Source organism: Bubalus kerabau, chromosome 14 (assembly GCF_029407905.1).
Source record: "Bubalus kerabau isolate K-KA32 ecotype Philippines breed swamp buffalo chromosome 14, PCC_UOA_SB_1v2, whole genome shotgun sequence".
In the NCBI taxonomy this organism is placed as follows: domain Eukaryota; kingdom Metazoa; phylum Chordata; class Mammalia; order Artiodactyla; family Bovidae; genus Bubalus; species Bubalus kerabau.
Window position 1 is genome coordinate 76,839,690 of NC_073637.1, and position 17,431 is coordinate 76,857,120.

At 39.4% G+C, this 17,431-nt stretch overlaps 1 protein-coding gene across 1 annotated transcript in view; it reads left to right on the forward strand.

Moving 5' to 3' along the window:
- MMP16 (matrix metallopeptidase 16) overlaps positions 1–17,431 on the forward strand; it is a 395,775-nt gene that overhangs the window by 209,486 nt on the left and 168,858 nt on the right. The window contains exon 3 of the mRNA XM_055546719.1: positions 6,193–6,315. Coding sequence (XP_055402694.1) covers positions 6,193–6,315 — 123 coding nt within the window. The remainder of the gene's footprint in view (positions 1–6,192; positions 6,316–17,431) is intronic.

A 17,431-nucleotide genomic window follows, 5' to 3' on the forward strand; every position in this document is an offset into this window, starting at 1 on the left:
AAGCAGTCAATGTTTAACCCAAACACCCGAGGCCCAGAAGATGAGCATTTTACTTGTGGCATTCAAAATGCCGTTTTGAACAATGCCCTGTCTACCACTTTTGGATCCCTGACTGCTATTCTTGCCCCCTATGTGGGCACCCCAGCTATGAGGTGATATCAGTGGTGGCTCCCTTGGGAGAAATAGAGGGACGGCTGCAGGCAAAGGGGATTAGAAGTGTGAAGACCCCAAAGGGGACCCGAGCTGGTAAAGGCCCCATCCAAGTAATGAGAATGCAAATGTGGGCTGATTTGCCGGCAGCGGGAGTTGACAGAAATAAAATTGGTGGACAGCCCAATGCTCTGCTCCTCGAGCTATGGAGGAACTGAGATCAGAGCAGCAGTTTAGTAAGTTCGAGAAGCACCCATAGCCAGAGATTCTGGGCAGTTCAGTTAAAAGATGACCTGGTGCCTGAGGATGATCCTTTCGATGATGCCTTTTTTCACTTTGAACAGAACTCAGACCAAGGGGCCTGCCCGAAAAACCCAAACAGGGACCAGAGGCTCCAAGTAGAACTTGGAATTCACTGGTCACTAGCTAATGTACAGAGAGTAATGGCCCTGGTTGATACCGGTGCCAAATGCAACCTTCTTTACAGCAAGTCAGAACCTTTGTCCTGTGTTGTATGATGTAGATTTAGAACAGTGTACTGTAAAGGCTGTGTCCTAGGATGTGCTACTAACCTCTGATTCTCGTGCAGATTTAGAGCAGTGTGAAAGCATTTGGAATTTTGTGGATGGGCTGTGGAAAATATACAAAAAATGCCCCTCCTTGAAGGGGTGGGCCCGGTGCCTGTGGGGGTTTTTGCGGGTCTGCAGGAGTGGAGTTGCCCCTGTGGAGGCTTTCCCGCAGTCCCACAAGGCCTGATGGTGGGCTGGACTTGGCCAAAGAAGATAAAGGCACTCCACCTGGTGGATGGCTCTTCTAGGCCCATGAGGGCAAGGTCTGCAGCATGATACCTGACATTGGGTTTTGCCCTGTATTGGGGATGTCCCTGTTTGTTGTTGTAGCTACTGCTATTGCAAGGTGTAAATCCAAGGGTCAGTGTTACTCGCCAAGGAAATATCGTGGAAGATGGACTGCTTGGAGATTATGAGGCGAGAGACTCGGAAGGGGTTCAGTGTAGGAAAAGAACAAATTAGCCAAGATGGTGTGGTCTGTCTCTCTTGGCCCATAGCCTCTCGCTCTGGCCCCAGGTTTTGTAAATAATGTTTATGTAACAGCTGAGATCACTTATAGCACTGCACATACACATCATGAGGAACTCGCTTGGTCACAAGGTACTCACTGGGTCACAAGGTACTTGCTTGGTCACGTGGTACTTGCTTCCTCACGAGGTACTTGCTTGGTCATGAGGTACTCACTGGGTCACGAGGTACTTGCTTGGTCATGTGGTACTCGCTTGGTCATGAGGTACTCACTGAGTCACAAGATACTTGCTTGGTCACATGGTACTCGCTTCCTCGTGAGGTACTTGCTTGGTCACGAGGTACTCACTGGGTCATGAAGTACTTGCTTGGTCATGTGGTACTCGCTTCCTCATGAGGTACTTGCTTGGTAACGAGGTACTCACTGGGTCACGAGGTACTTGCTTGGTCACATGGTACTCGCTTCCTCATGAGGTACTTGCTTGGTCATGAGGTACTCACTGGGTCACGAGGTACTTGCTTGGTCATGAGGTACTCGCTGAGTCACAAGATGCTTGCTTGGTCACGTGGTACTTGCTTGGTCACATGGTACTCGCTTCCTCATGAGGTACTTGCTTGGTCATGAGGTACTCACTGAGTCACAAGGTGCTTGCTTGGTCACATGGTACTCGCTTCCTCATGAGGTACTTGCTTGGTCATGAGGTACTCACTGAGTCACAAGGTGCTTGCTTGGTCACATGGTACTCGCTTCCTCACGAGGTACTCACCTGGTCACAAGGTACTCACTGGGTCTCAAGGAACTTGCTTGGTCATGAGGTACTCATTTGGTCATGAGCTGCTTTGTGTGATATGCCTGTAAGAGCCGCACCACAAAAGCCCTGGCTGCTAGAGCACTGGGGCTGCACTGGAGTGGCATCATGGTTGTTTTTATGAGCTTATGTCATGGCTGTGTTATGGCTCCATTGTGGTTATGTTGTGGCTGCTGCTGCAGCTGATGCGGCAACCAGTAGAGAGGCTGTGTTATGGCTGCTGTGTCAGCCAGGAGAGAATAAACGTGTCTGCAGTTCCTGTGGCTCCTCGAGTCTCCTTCCATCCTCAGTGCATGCCTTGCCTACCCTGGGTTCAGTGAACAGTGTGAACAGCAAGACAGTTGGCATCAAGAGCAGGATCAGTGATACAGTTCTGTAGGAGCTTGTGTGGATCTTGGGAATTAAGGGAACAAGGGTTAGAGTATGCCTGAGTAAGATTCTGTCTATAAAAGCATTTTGCGCTCAGAACATGTAGGAAACATGTCCGTGCTTTGAAAAGATTTATCTTTAGGAGTGAGGAGGCACTGCTAAGAGTGAGAGATACAGAGAAGTGTTGGAGGCAGCAGAGACTGCATGATGACTGATTAGATGTGAGGAGAAATCTGTGGAAGATGTTACCTGTATATCTTGCTTATATCATTTATAAAGACTTTTGGCTGAGTTAAGTTGTCAGAGGAATTGTTGCAATTTTGGGGCTGGAAAATTATAATTTTTAAATTACATGTAAAGTTAGAAATGATGACAAGGTGGCTACATGGAGATGTGAGAATACTTAACCAATTATACTGTAATTTTTTTTTCTATCATGCTGTATTAACTTAGACTGGGAGCTTTTCAAGAGCTTGTCTTATCTTTTTATCCACACTTTTTTCATATATCTCTTAGCATATTATAAAAGCTTGAAAATATTGTAGGAAAATGGATCAGGATGGAATGAGTAAATAGTTGGAGCATAAGAAAAAATTATATGAAGTGGGAAAAAGCTAAAGAAATACATTAGGAACTTAGCAGAGACATCTTTGAGCATAGGAACCAAATTAATACTCATCTCTAAAACCCTTGTCCTTTGGAAGATGCAGTGCTTCACTGAGAAAATTTTTACTGATCCAACATGTGCACAACTTAAAATGGAGATTCACATTAATAAGTTTGAATGTTTGAAAAAACATGACTGCTTTCATCTTTTAATTTTGTGTATTGTGGAAGTAATTCTAGAGAATATATCCTCATTGAAAATACACCTTATCCTGATAATGTATCAGTATAAATACAAATTGTCAACTTTTATCCTACTATCCATTTTAAAATGATTTTTCCTCAGAGTGTTTGCTTAAATCTTTTCTTTAGCTAAATGTAAGTGTAGTCACATCCCACATTAACTAAATTTATTAATATTTAATAATTAAGTATTATTTATTCTCACAATACTTTCAGGGAGATAAGTCAGAATAAGTACTTAAGAAATGTAATTTTTGGTTGAGAGTATGATTAATGAAATACTCATATATAAAAGCCATTGAAATTTTCATAAGTCCATCATTAATGCTTAATATTTGTTAGCTGAGTATATCTAGATCTTATAGAATATAATGAAAATGTTTTCATTAAAAATGTCTCTATTCATTTGTTTATTGAGCATCTTTTAAATGCTAGGAATTGTACAGGTACTGGGAGTATGTAGATCCCCTGCCCTTGACTGTCTCATAGTCTAGTGAAATGTCTTTCAAATTTAGTGATTAAGAGAGTCCTGGGAAGTAAGATATCTCAGTTCTTAGTTCCAGAGACTTCAGCTTCATAGAGCTGGATAGCCTTCTAGACATTAGCATTTGCAAGACATCTTATTTGGTTTGGAGACTTTAAAAAAAGGAAAAGGGTGATTTTCTTAAGTACTTCTACAATGCATTATAAATGAGAATGGAGTTTTTAAGCCTGGTAACTCCAGTGTTTACATTATTACTGGCAACAGAATAGAAGAGGACAAATGTATAATGCTTATCAGAAAAGTGTTGTCTTTCTTAAAAACTAAAAATTGTGCTTTTGTTGTTGCATGACATTATTATGTTTATAAAAGCTGGTCAGCTGATTTATCCATGTAATATGTTAACTATTTCATTCATTTTCATGAAATGGACATCTTTAGACAGTCATCTCTGTAGTCAATTATTTATATATAAAGAGTATAGAAATTAAGTATGTGATGAAATATAATGAAAAGTGATTCTTTTCTTATTTCCACTTTCTGAAGCATGTAACATCATGAAGATTCTGCTTTAGTTTGTAATTGTTAAATTAAATATCCTAATGAATGGTAAAGTTATTTTATGAGTCACTAATGAAAAACTTATCAAAATCATGAAAATGTTTCTCCGTAGACAAGAGGAAAGTACATAGAAAACATGACAATGGTCAAATGAGACATTCCAAAAGAGGTTAGACAACTGTATCTATATAAGCATTAACAATAAATAAATCGAAACCAACATTTTATTTTCCTAATGTTAATATTTAAATTTTATTTGTGTGATACTAAACCTCATATTCAGAAAAAAATTCTTAAGCATTAAATTTGGTTATTATGAAGAATTCAGAGAGAATGGCTGTTATTTAGAAAATGCTTAAACTGAAAAGAAGAAAAAAATGGAAAAATGCAAATATTATTTGCCTTTTTAAAATAATTTGCGTATGTGTAAGCTAGAAAAGAGTAGCATATATCTCCTTATTCAGTTCAGTCACTCAATCATGTCCAACTCATGGCAACCCATGAACAGCAGCACACCAGGCCTCCCTGTCCATCACCAACTCCCGAAGCTTGCTCAAACTCATGTCTATGGAATCGGTGATGCCATCCAACCATCTCATCCTCTGTCATCCCCTTCTCGTCCCTCCCTCAATATTTCCCAGCATCAGGGTCTTTTCCATTGAGTCAGTTTTTCATATCAGGTGGCCAAAGTATTGGAGTTTCAGCTTCCAATATCAGTCCTTCCAATGAATATTCAGGACTAATTTCCTTTAGGATTCACTGGTTGGATCTCTTTGCTGTCCAAGTTACTCTCAAGAGTCTTTTCCAACACCACAGTTCAAAATCATCAATTCTTCAGTGCTTTGCTTTCTTTATAGTCCAACTGTCACATCCATACATGACCACTGGAAAAACCATAGCCTTTACTAGACAGACCTTTGTTAGCAAAGTAATGTCTCTGCTTTTTAATATGCTGTCTAGGTTGGTCATAGCTTTTCTTCCAAGGAGCCAGCGTCTTTTAATTTCATGGCTGCAATCACCATCTGCAGTGATTTTGGAGCCCCCCCCCCCAAATAAAGTCAGTCACTGTTTCCATTGTTTCCCCATCTATTTGCCATGAAGTGATGGGACTGCATGTCATGATCTTAGTTTTTTGAAAGTTGAGATTTAAGCCAACTTTTTCATTCTGCTCTTTCACTTTCTTCAAGAGGCTCTTTAATTCTTCTTCACTTTCTGTCATACGGGTGGTGTCATCTGCATATCTCCTTGAGTCCTGGAATTTAAGGCCATGTGGACGGAGGAGCCTGGTAGGCTGCAGTGCATGCGGTTGCTAGGAGTCGGAGACAACTGGGCGACTTCACTTTTTCACTTTCATGCATTGGAGAAGGAAATGGCAACCCACTCCAGTGTTCTTGCCTGGAGAATCCCAGGGACGGGGGAGCCTGGTGGGCTGCCGTCTGTGGGGTCGCGCAGAGTCAGACACAACTGAAGCGACTTAGCAGCAGCAGCAGCAGTAGATTTTTAAAACTATTGAATGTTGAACATAAAGCTATAAGAGGCCTTAGTTATAATTTATTGTACAAAGTCTCCTTTTATGAATGAGAGTTGCCCAAGGTCACATTTCTTGTTAACAGCAGATTCTAGTTAGAAGCTTCAGAATACCTACTCTTCATTTAGCTCAAAATGAGTTAGAAAAATTATCTAAAGGATATGAGTTATAAACTAGTGATTCTTGATCATTCAGGAAAAAACATATACTTTTTTCTTAGATTCAAATCCAATAAAACTAATAAAATTTCCTTTTTTTTTTAAATTTCAATATATTTTAAAATAAAATTTCCTTTATTAATTTCTTTTCCCAGTTTTATTATCACTGTCATAACTTCTCATTGGACTTCTTTTGGAAATTAATCTTTAGATTTGTTGGGTAATAACTGGAAAACGTTGCTTTTTGCAGCTGGATGAAGAAGCCTCGATGTGGTGTGCCCGACCAGACAAGAGGTAGCTCCAAATTTAATATTCGTCGAAAGCGGTATGCATTGACAGGCCAGAAGTGGCAGCATAAGCACATCACTTACAGGTAAAATAGCTAAGGATGATTTATTGTTTTTTTTTTTTTCTCATTTTTTACAACCATTTGACATTTTTTTTTTAATTTTATTTTATTTTTTAAACTTTACATAACTGTATTAGATTTGGCATTTTGTTTGAGATCTTATACATATTGACTCCTTGGTAACATATAGTGATGTTCTGGTAACATAAGGAACCAAAGTAACATAAGGAACCAAAAATTGCAATTAAGAAAATAAGTTGTCCATTTGGAGGCCCAGTACACAGGCATTTCTTGAAATACTTTTGTAAACTCGATCTTCCAGCTTCTTTAGCGAATTCTAATATTCTGAGAAATTTTCAAATAGGTATTCTAATACACAACATTGTTTAACAAGTATTCATAATAAAAAAATCAAAGTATATAAATAATTGCAATGTAAACAATATGTCTTTGAATTATTAATTAACTTAGTATTAGTGAAAACATTTCACTTTCTATTTTTGGCAACAATGCAAGGTATCTTCCGTTCTTGTCTGCAATGAACGATGCCCAAGGGATGAGAGTATCTTCCAATCTGGAGTGACAGTTGGCTGCTGGTGGAGATGTTCGTATTTATTCACTAATTAATTGAACAACATTTTATTGAGTCCCAGTTTGGACAAAGAACAGTGCTAGGTTCTGATAAATAAGGCATAGAGACTTCATCTTTCCTTGTGGTATTACAGTCATATGGAGAAGTTGAACAGCCATATGAATGTGATGCCTGTTTTGAAAGGGAAGAAACAGGATGCCAGAGAAATATAAGCCATGGTCATTCAACCTAACTTAGTAATCCAGGGCTGGTCTCTCTTCTGTCTTGAAAGTAATATGGAATATTAAAGGAAATTCTCTATATGATCACCTTAACAGATGCAGAAATGTGTTCAAGAAAATTTAATTCCATTTATGAAAACTTGGAATTAAAGCAAAGAAGATACTTAATCAGAGGTGGCATCTAGAAAAACAAAAATCACAGCTGCCTTATGTATTTCACATATAATGTGAACACTATAAAGTGAGGTGTTGGGAAAAATACTGTTAAGGGAAACAGCAAAGTACTTGCTCTCTCTGTCCCCCTTCCAACAACATTGCACAGCTACTTCTAGTTGTAACGTAATAAAAGAAAATAAAAGATGTAAGGGTTTTTAAAGAAATAAAACTATCTTTAGTCATAGTTGTATTACTTTCTAACAGAACACCCAGAATAAATGCTAGATAACTTTTTAGAAATAATAAAAGTATATCCAGGTTTTAAAAAAATAGAGTTTAACTTTAGGGCCATTTTAGGTTTATGGAAAAGTTGAGCAGATAATACAGTTATTCTCACCCCGCCCTCCACTTCTATACACACTCACACAGTTTCTCCCTTATTAGCTGTTTGTTACAATTGTTGAGTCAGTATTGCTATATTACTGACTAAAATCAATAGTTTGCACCAGAGTTCACTCTTTGTGTCAAAGTTTTACAGATTTTGAGAAATGCATATCATATAGCATTACATTGCCTGCGTGTGTGCGTGCTCAGTCGCTTCAGTCGTGTCTGACTCTTTGCTATCTGTAAACTGTAACCCAAAAGGCTCCTCAGTCCATGGGATTCTCCAGGCAAGAATACTGAAGTGGGTTGCTGTGCCCTCCTCCAGGGGATCGTCCCAGCCCAGAGATCAAACCTGTGTCTCTTGCATTGCAGCAGATTCTGTACCACTGAGCCACTGGGGAAGTCCCATAGCATTACAGTATCACACAGAAGAGTTTCACTGCCTTGAAAATCCTTTGTTGCACCTACTCATCCCTCTTCTCTGGAAACTACTCATGGTTTTAATATCTTTATAGTCTTTGCCTTTTCTAGAATGTCATATGGTTGGAAACACCAGCCATAGCCATTTTGGCTATGCCTTTTCAGACTACCTTTTTTTCATTAAAAATATGCCTTTAAGTTTCCTCCGTCTTTTCATGACCTGATAGCTCATTTCTTTTTATTGTGTTCCTAAGTAATATTCCATTGCTTACCTGTTCATCTGTTGAAGACTTTTTGGTTGCTTCCAGTTTTTGGCAATTACTAGTAAGGCTGATATAAACATGCGTTATGGTTTTTGTGTGGGCTTTAGTTTTCAACTTATTTGTCTAAATACCTGGGAGTGGAATTTTGCTGATCATGAGGTAAGACTATGTTAGCTTTTTTAAGTAATTACCAAACTATCTTCAAAGCGGCTATTCCATTTTCTATTACTACCAGTAATGAATGAAAGTTACTGTTACTCTACAAGTTTGTCAAGATTTAGTTTTGTCAGTGTTCTGGATTCTAATAAGTGGTTGCTCAATTTTTTAACTTGCAATTCTCTAATAAATTGTGAAGCTAAGCATATTTTCATATTTTACCTGTTTTACGTCTGCACATCATCTTTTGTGAGATGACTGTTTAGATCTTTTGATCAACTTTTGAGTTGCTATTTTAAGGGTTCTGTGTATATTTTGGATCACAAATTTTTATCAGATATGTTTTCAATTTGTTGTCTCAGTCTGTGGCTTGACATTCCATTGCCTTTTCAGTGTATTTTGTAGAAGTTTTAATTTTAATGAGTTTCAACTTATCAATTATTCTCTTTTCTATATTGTGCTTTTGGTGTTTTATCAAAAAAAAAATCCAAACCAAAGGTCACTTAGAATTTCTATCTAATTATCTTTTAATATTTTAATAGTTTTACATTTATATTTAAGATTATGATCCACTTTTGAGTTTTGTTTTTGTGAAAGGTGTAAAGTCAGTTGTTTAGAATTCAATTTTTTTGCCTATAATTTTCAGTTTTTCTAGCACTATTGGTTAGAAAGACCATCCTTTCTCCATCGCCTTTGATCTTCTATCAAAGGTCAGTTGCCTATGTGTGTAGGTAAATTTCTGGGCTCTTTATTCTGTTTCATTGAATCATGAGTCTACTCATAAAACAATATTACATTTCTTGATTACTATAGTCTTGATATCAGATACTGTCAATTTTCTGATTTTATTCTTCAGTATTTTGTTGTGTTTTCAGCATCTCTTACCTTCCCACATAAACTTAGAATAGTTTGCCATTACAGGATCCCTCAGAATTCTTCTGGGTTCAGTCCTAGACCAGCACAGCAAAGTGAATATATCAACCAAGCAGAAATAGCAAATAAAATAAATGTCATGATTTTTTGGTTTATCAGTGTGTATAAGTATAGAGGTTATGTTTACACTATACTCAGCCTATTAAGTGTGCAATTGCATTATGTCCAAAGCACCATGTGCATGCCTTAGTTAAAATTACTTTATTGATTAAAAATTGCTAACCTTCAGTTGTTGATAACTGCTGAGTGATCAGGGTGGTGGTTGGTGAAAGTCATGGTCTGAGGCAATTTCTTAAAAGAAGACAATAATGAATCTTGCTACACTGATTGACTCTTCCCTTATGGGTGATTTCTCTGTAACATACAGTGTTGTTTAATAGCAATTTACACACAGTAGCACTTATTTCAAAACTGGAGTCAATTCTCTCAAACTCTGCCACTGTTTTATCAACCAAGTTTATATTATATTCTAAATCCTTTTTCTGTTATTCCAACAATCTTCATGGCATCTTCACCAAGAGTGGATTCCATTTCAAGAAACCACTTTCTTTCCTCATCAATAAGAATCAACTTCTCATCATTTAAAGTTTTATCATGGGATTGTAACAATTCAGTCATATCTTTAAGCTCATGTCTGCTTTTAATTGTCATGTTATTTCTACCATATCTGTAGTCATTTCTTCCACTGAAGTCTTGAACCATTCAAAGTCATTCGTGAAGATCAGAATGAATTTTTCCCAAACTCCTATGAATATTGATATTTTATCTCTTTCCATGAATCATAAGTGTTCTTAATGGCATAAAGAATGGTGAATTCTGTCTCAAAGATTTTCAGTTTACTCAAATTCATCAGAGGAATCACTATCTATGGCAGCTATAGCCTTACAAAATGTATTTCGTAAATATTAAGATTTTAAAGTTAAAATCACTTCCTAATCCAAGGGCTGTATAATGGATGTCATGTTAGTAGTCATGAAAACAATACGAATCTTGTCTATCTTCATCACAGCTCTTGGGTTACCAGATGCATTGTTAGTGAGCAGTAATATTTGGAAAGGAATCTTTTTTGTTGTTGTTTTTCTGAGTTGTAGGGCCTCAACAGTGGGCTTACAATATTTGGTTGACTATGTTGTAAACAGATGTATTGTCATCCAGGCTTTGTTGTTTTAACCAGCAATCACAACAACAAAGAAAGAATAAAGAGGAAAAAAATTCCAGAATGTATTGCAGAACACATGAAAACATAAGAATAAAAATAAATGTTTATCTCGGGTCTCGGCTCTCAGAGTCCTTTCTCCCACTGTGAGCCACAGCTCACTTCTGCCTCCCTGGGAGACCGTGCAGTGCTGGGGAGGCCTGGTCCCTGGACTAGATGTGGGGACAGCTCAGACTCTATCTGGCCCTTCTCCTGCATTTGATTGTCTCCAGTGACCCCAGTTGCCAGAGCTAGAGTGTTTTCCTTTGTGGAAACACTCATTGTCCTTTGATATATTCTACAGACAAAGAGTCTGTCTAGTTGATTGTGTGAATTTAATCTGTAGCTTAGACAGCTGATGGGAAGGTTTTCAAACCTCTTCCTTTGTAGCTCTGCCCCTGGAGTTCAGTGGTGGTTTTATCCCCATCTCTGCATGTGTATCACCCACAGGAGTTTGCTCCCAAGGATGCCCTAAAAGACTTGGGTCTGCTCCAGTGAGGACCGGACATGGAGGTGGAGCAGCTGCTTTGATTGCAGGAGCCTTGGTGGTGCCAGGTGTGCAGAGAAGCCAGTGGTCATGGGCACGGGAGATATGGCTCTATTAGGATTCTTTTCTAGCCTCTGGTAGCTGGCACCCAAAGTGCTTTCCTGACTGGTCCTTCTCCATTGCTTGGCCCAGCAGATGCTCAAAGACCCCTGGCTGGGGTCCTTCTCTAGTGCTCAATTGCCAGTGCAGGCATGTGAGGAGAGGGAAGCTACAGGGAAGGCTGTACTCCTTGCACATGACTCAGCAATAGCACCCTGCTTCCATGGTCTCCAGGATTTCTTCCAAAGGCATTGTCTACCATGGATTTCCTCTCTCCTGTCTCCTTGAGTTGTCTCCCTGCAGTCATCGTCAGTTGTTGCACTGAGATTGCTCTCCAAGCCCCACGATCCCGCTCCCAGCCACTGTGTGCACTGGTAGACTTGCTTCCCTGTCCAAGGTACGTCGGCCATGGCACAGATTGTTCTGTGTGTTTCTCACTTCATTTGGACTGCCACAGATCAGTTGCTTCACTTTAGAGTCCATCTAGTTGACTGTGTGAATTTAATCTGTTGCTTAGACAGCTGGTGGAAAGGTTTTCGGACCCCTTCCTTTGTCACTGCCCCTGGAGCTCAGCAGTGGTTTCACCCCGCTTTCTGCATGTGTATCATCCACAGGAGTTTGCTCAAATGCTTCTCTTCTGTCCTGATCAATTGACCTGATGGGGGGCTCTCTCCCTTGCCTCTGCTCCCCGATTCCAGGATGCAGGTCAGGTCCTATTCACTCTCCTCCTCATTCTCCCTCCTTCCCTTCAACCTACTGATTTGTGCCTGGGTCCATATATTCCTTTTCAGTGATTAGGGACTCTACCAATTCTCAGCTGGTGCTCTGTGAGAACTTCTGTGTATGTGGCTGTATTCCTGATGCATCCATGGAGAGAGACTGTATTCTGAGTCCACCTACTCTTCCGCCATCTTGTCCTTCTTTCTCTAGAAACACTTAAATAGACATTGTGTTTTGCAGCTTTCTCATTTATAACCCACTGGTATTATACTGAGCCTCACTGATGCAGTACAAGGTATTAGGGTGGGGAAGCAGTCTATTGGAGAAGGCAATGGCACCCCACTCCAGTACTCTTGCTTGGAAAATCCCATGGACAGAGGAGCCTGGTAGACTGCAGTACATGGGGTCGCTAAGAGTCGGACACGACTGACTGACTTCACTTTCACTTTTCACTTTCATGCATTGGAGAAGGAAATGGCAACCCTCTCCAGTGTTCTTGCCTGGAGAATCCCAGGGATGGGGGAGCCTAGTGGACTGCCGTCTAGGGGGTTGCACAGAGTCGGACACGACTGAAGTGACAGCAGCAGTAGCAGCAGTCTATAACCCTGTGATTAAATCTGCTTTTTAGGTGATATGATTTTTTGGAATTGTATCACTGGAACTTATCTTACCCTTTTAATTTTTTCTTATCAGATCAGATCAGTCACTCAGTCGTGTCCGACTCTTTGTGACTCCATGAATCGCAGCATGCCAGGCCTCCCTGTCCATCACCAACTCCCAGAGTTCACTCAGACTCACAGCCATCGAGTCAGTGATGCCATCCAGCCATCTCATCCTCTGTCGTCCCCTTCTCCTCTTGCCCCCAATCCCTCCCAGCATCAGAGTCTTTTCCAATGAGTCAACTATTCGCATGAGGTGGCCAAAGTACTGGAGTTTCAGCTTTAGCATCATTCCTTCCAAAGAAATCCCAGGGCTGATCTCCTTCAGAATTGACTGGTTGGATCTCCTTGCAGTCCAAGGGACTCTCAAGAGTCTTCTCCAACACCACAGTTCAAAAGCATCAATTCTTCGGCGCTCAGCCTTCTTCACAGTCCAACTCTCACATCCATACATGACCACAGGAAAAACCATAGCCTTGACTAGATGAACTTTTTTTTTTTTTTTTTTTTTTTTTAGTGCTAAATAATATTTTATTTTATTTTTTTTTTTTTTAATTTTATTTTATTTTTAAACTTTACATAACTGTATTAGATTTGCCAAATATCAAAATGAATCCGCCACAGGTTTACATGTGTTCCCCATCCTGAACCCTCCTCCCTCCTCCCTCCCCATTCCATCCCTCTGGGTCGTCCCAGTGCACCAGCCCCAAGCATCCAGTATCGTGCATCGAACCTGGACTGGCAACTCATTTCATACATGATATTTTACATGTTTCAATGCCATTCTCCCAAATCTTCCCACCCTCTCCCTCTCCCACAGAGTCCATAAGACTGTTCTATACATCAGTGTCTCTTTTGCTGTCTCATACACAGGGTTATTGTTACCATCTTTCTAAATTCCATATATATGCGTTAGTATACTGTATTGGTGTTTTTCTTTCTGGCTTACTTCACTCTGTATAATAGGCTCCAGTTTCATCCACCTCATTAGAACTGATTCAAATGTAAGATGAACCTTTGTTGGCAAAGTAATGCCTCTGCTTTTGAATATGCTGTCTAGGTTGGTCATAACTTTCCTTCCAAAGAGTGAGCATCTTTTAATTTCATGGCTGCAGTCACCATCTCTAGTGATTTTGGAGCCCAGAAAAATAAAGTCTGACACTGTTTCCACTGTTTCCCCATCTATTTCCCATGAAGTGATGGGACCAGATGCCATGATCTTCATTTTCTGAATGGTGAGCCTTAAGCCAAGTTTTTCACTCTCCTCTTTCACTCTCATCAAGAGGCTTTTCAGTTCCTCTTCACTTTCTGCCATAAGGGTGGTGTCATCTGCATATCTGAGGTTATTGATATTTCTCCTGGCAATCTTGATTCCAGCTTGTGCTTCTTCCAGTCCAGCGTTTCTCATGATGTACTCTGCATAGAAGTTAAATAAGCAGGGTGACAATATACAGTCTTGACATACTCCTTTTCCTATTTGGAACCAGTCTGTTGTTCCATGTCCAGTTCTAACTGTTGCTTCCTGACCTGCATACAAATTTCTCAAGAGGCATATCAGGTGGTCTGGTATTCCCATCTCTTTCAGAATTTTCCAGAGTTTATTGTGATCCACACAGTCAAAGGCTTTGGCATAGTCAATAAAGCAGAAATAGATGTTTTTCTGGAACTCTCTTGCTTTTTCCATGATCCAGCAGATGTTGGCAATTTGATCTCTGGTTCCTCTGCCTTTTCTACAACCAGCTTGAACGTCAGGAAGTTCACGGTTCACATATTGCTGAAGCCTGGCTTGGAGAATTTTGAGCATTACTTTACTAGCCTGTGAGATGAGTGCAATTGTGCGGTAGTTTGAACATTCTTTGGCATTGCCTTTCTTTGGGATTGGAATGAAAACTGACCTTTTCCAGTCCTATGGCCACTGCTGAGTTTTCCAAATTTGCTGGCATATTGAGTGCAGCACTTTCACAGCATCATCTTTGAGGATATGGAATAGCTCAACTGGAATCCCATCACCTCCACTAGCTTTGTTTGTAGTGATGCTTTCTAAGGCCCACTTGACTTCACATTCCAGGATGTCTGGCTCTAGGTCAGTGATCACACCATCGTGATTATCTGGGTTGTGAACATCTTTTTTGTACAGTTCTTCTGTGTATTCTTGCCATCTCTTCTTAATATCTTCTGCTTCTGTTAGGTCCATACCATTTCTGTCCTTTATCGAGCTCATCTTTGCATGAAATGTTCCTTTGGTATCTCTGATTTTCTTGAAGAGATCTCTGGTCTTTCCCATTCTGTTGTTTTCCTCTATTTCTTTGCACTGATCACTGAAGAAGGCTTTCTTATCTCTTCTTGCTATTCTTTGGAACTCTGCATTCAGATGTTTATATCTTTCCTTTTCTCCTTTGCTTTTCGCTTCTCTTCTTTTCACAGCTATTTGTAAGCCCTCCCCAGACAGCCATTTTGCTTTTCTGCATTTCTTTTCCATGGGGATGGTCTTGATCCCTGTCTCCTGTACAATGTCACGAACCTCATTCCATAGTTCATCAGGCACTCTATCTATCTGATCTAGGCCCTTAAATCTATTTCTCACTTCCATTGTATAATCATAAGGGATTTGATTTAGGTCATACCTGAATGGTCTAGTGGTTTTCCCTACTTTCTTCAAGTTAAGTCTGAATTTGACAATAAGGAGTTCATGGTCTGAGCCACAGTCAGCTCCTGGTCTTGTTTTTGACTGTATAGAGCTTCTCCATCTTTGGCTGCAAAGAATATAATAAATCTGATTTTGGTGTTGACCATCTGGTGATGTCCATGTGTAAAGTCTTCTCTTGTGTTGTTGGAAGAGGGTGTTTGTTATGATCAGTGCATTTTCTTGGTAAAACTCTATTAGTCTTTGCCCTGTTTCATTCCATATTCCAAGGCCAAATTTGTCTGTTACCCCAGGTGTTTCTTTTTTTTTTTTTTTTTTTAATTTTATTTTATTTTTAAACTTTACATAACTGTATTAGATTTGCCAAATATCAAAATGAATCCGCCACAGGTTTACATGTGTTCCCCATCCTGAACCCTCCTCCCTCCTCCCTCCCCATTCCATCCCTCTGGGTCGTCCCAGTGCACCAGCCCCAAGCATCCAGTATCGTGCATCGAACCTGGACTGGCAACTCATTTCATACATGATATTTTACATGTTTCAATGCCATTCTCCCAAATCTTCCCACCCTCTCCCTCTCCCACAGAGTCCATAAGACTGTTCTATACATCAGTGTCTCTTTTGCTGTCTCGTACACAGGGTTATTGTTACCATCTTTCTAAATTCCATATATATGCGTTAGTATACTGTATTGGTGTTTTTCTTTCTGGCTTACTTCACTCTGTATAATAGGCTCCAGTTTCATCCACCTCATTAGAACTGATTCAAATGTATTCTTTTTAATGGCTGAATAATACTCCATTGTGTATATGTACCACAGCTTTCTTATCCATTCATCTGCTGATGGACATCTAGGTTGCTTCCATGTCCTGGCTATTATAAACAGTGCTGCGATGAACATTGGGGTACTCGTGTCTCTTTCCCTTCTGGTTTTCTCAGTGTGTATGCCCAGCAGTGGGATTGCTGGATCATAAGGCATGTCTATTTCCAGTTTTTTAAGGAATCTCCACACTGTTCTCCATAGTGGCTGTACTAGTTTGCATTCCCACCAACAGTGTAAGAGGGTTCCCTTTTCTCCACACCCTCTCCAGCATTTATTACTTGTAGACTTTTGGATCGCAGCCATTCTGACTGGTGTGAAATGGTACCTCATAGTGGTTTTGATTTGCATTTCTCTGATAATGAGTGATGCTGAGCATCTTTTCATGTGTTTGTTAGCCATCTGTATGTCTTCTTTGGAGAAATGTCTATTTAGTTCTTTGGCCCATTTTTTGATTGGGTCATTTATTTTTCTGGAGTTGAGCTGTAGGAGTTGCTTGTATATTCTGGAGATTAGTTGTTTGTCAGTTGCTTCATTTGCTATTATCTTCTCCCATTCTGAAGGCTGTCTTTTCACCTTGCTAATAGTTTCCTTTGATGTGCAGAAGCTTTTAAGGTTAATTAGGTCCCATTTGTTTATTTTTGCTTTTATTTCCAATATTCCCCAGGTGTTTCTTGACTTCCTACTTTTGCATTCCAGTCCCCTATATTGAAAAGGACATCTTTTTTGGGTGTTAGTTCTAAAAGGTCTTCATAGAACCATTCAAATTCAGCTTCTTCAGCATTTCTGGTTGGGGCATAGACTTGGATTACTGTGATATTGAATGGTTTGCCTTGGAAAGGAACAGTAAAATGCTTCAGGGACTTTTGCTTCAGATTCTCTGCAGTCTTCTGCCTCTCCAGTTTTGGTGGTGACAGTTTGCTCTGTAACTGCAGTTCTCTGATGGAGCTAAGAATTATTTTTTGTTTGTTCAGCGTTTTTTTTTTTTTTTTTTTTCTCATTATTGTGAGGTTGGGAATTACAACTGCCAAATGCTTCATATATTAGAGCAGAAACTAGAAGTGTTTTTAGAAGATCAATATACAAAGTACACAGACATACAAACTGAGTATAATCTTTACAAAAATGACATTTAAAATAAACCCAAAAGAACAAAAAATAAATTTACAAAAGGTGTGTAAATCCTTTAGAAGAAAATTAGGAACTTGCACTAAATGACATGAGGACAAAAAATAAATTAGAGCAAAATATAGTTTGCTCTTAACAGAAAGGCTCAGTATAATAAATGTTCAAATTTTTCATAAATTGAGCACAATTTTAACAAAATTCCCAATAATATTTTTATGTAAATTTAACAAACTGACTAGAAAATATCTGATTATTAGTGAAGG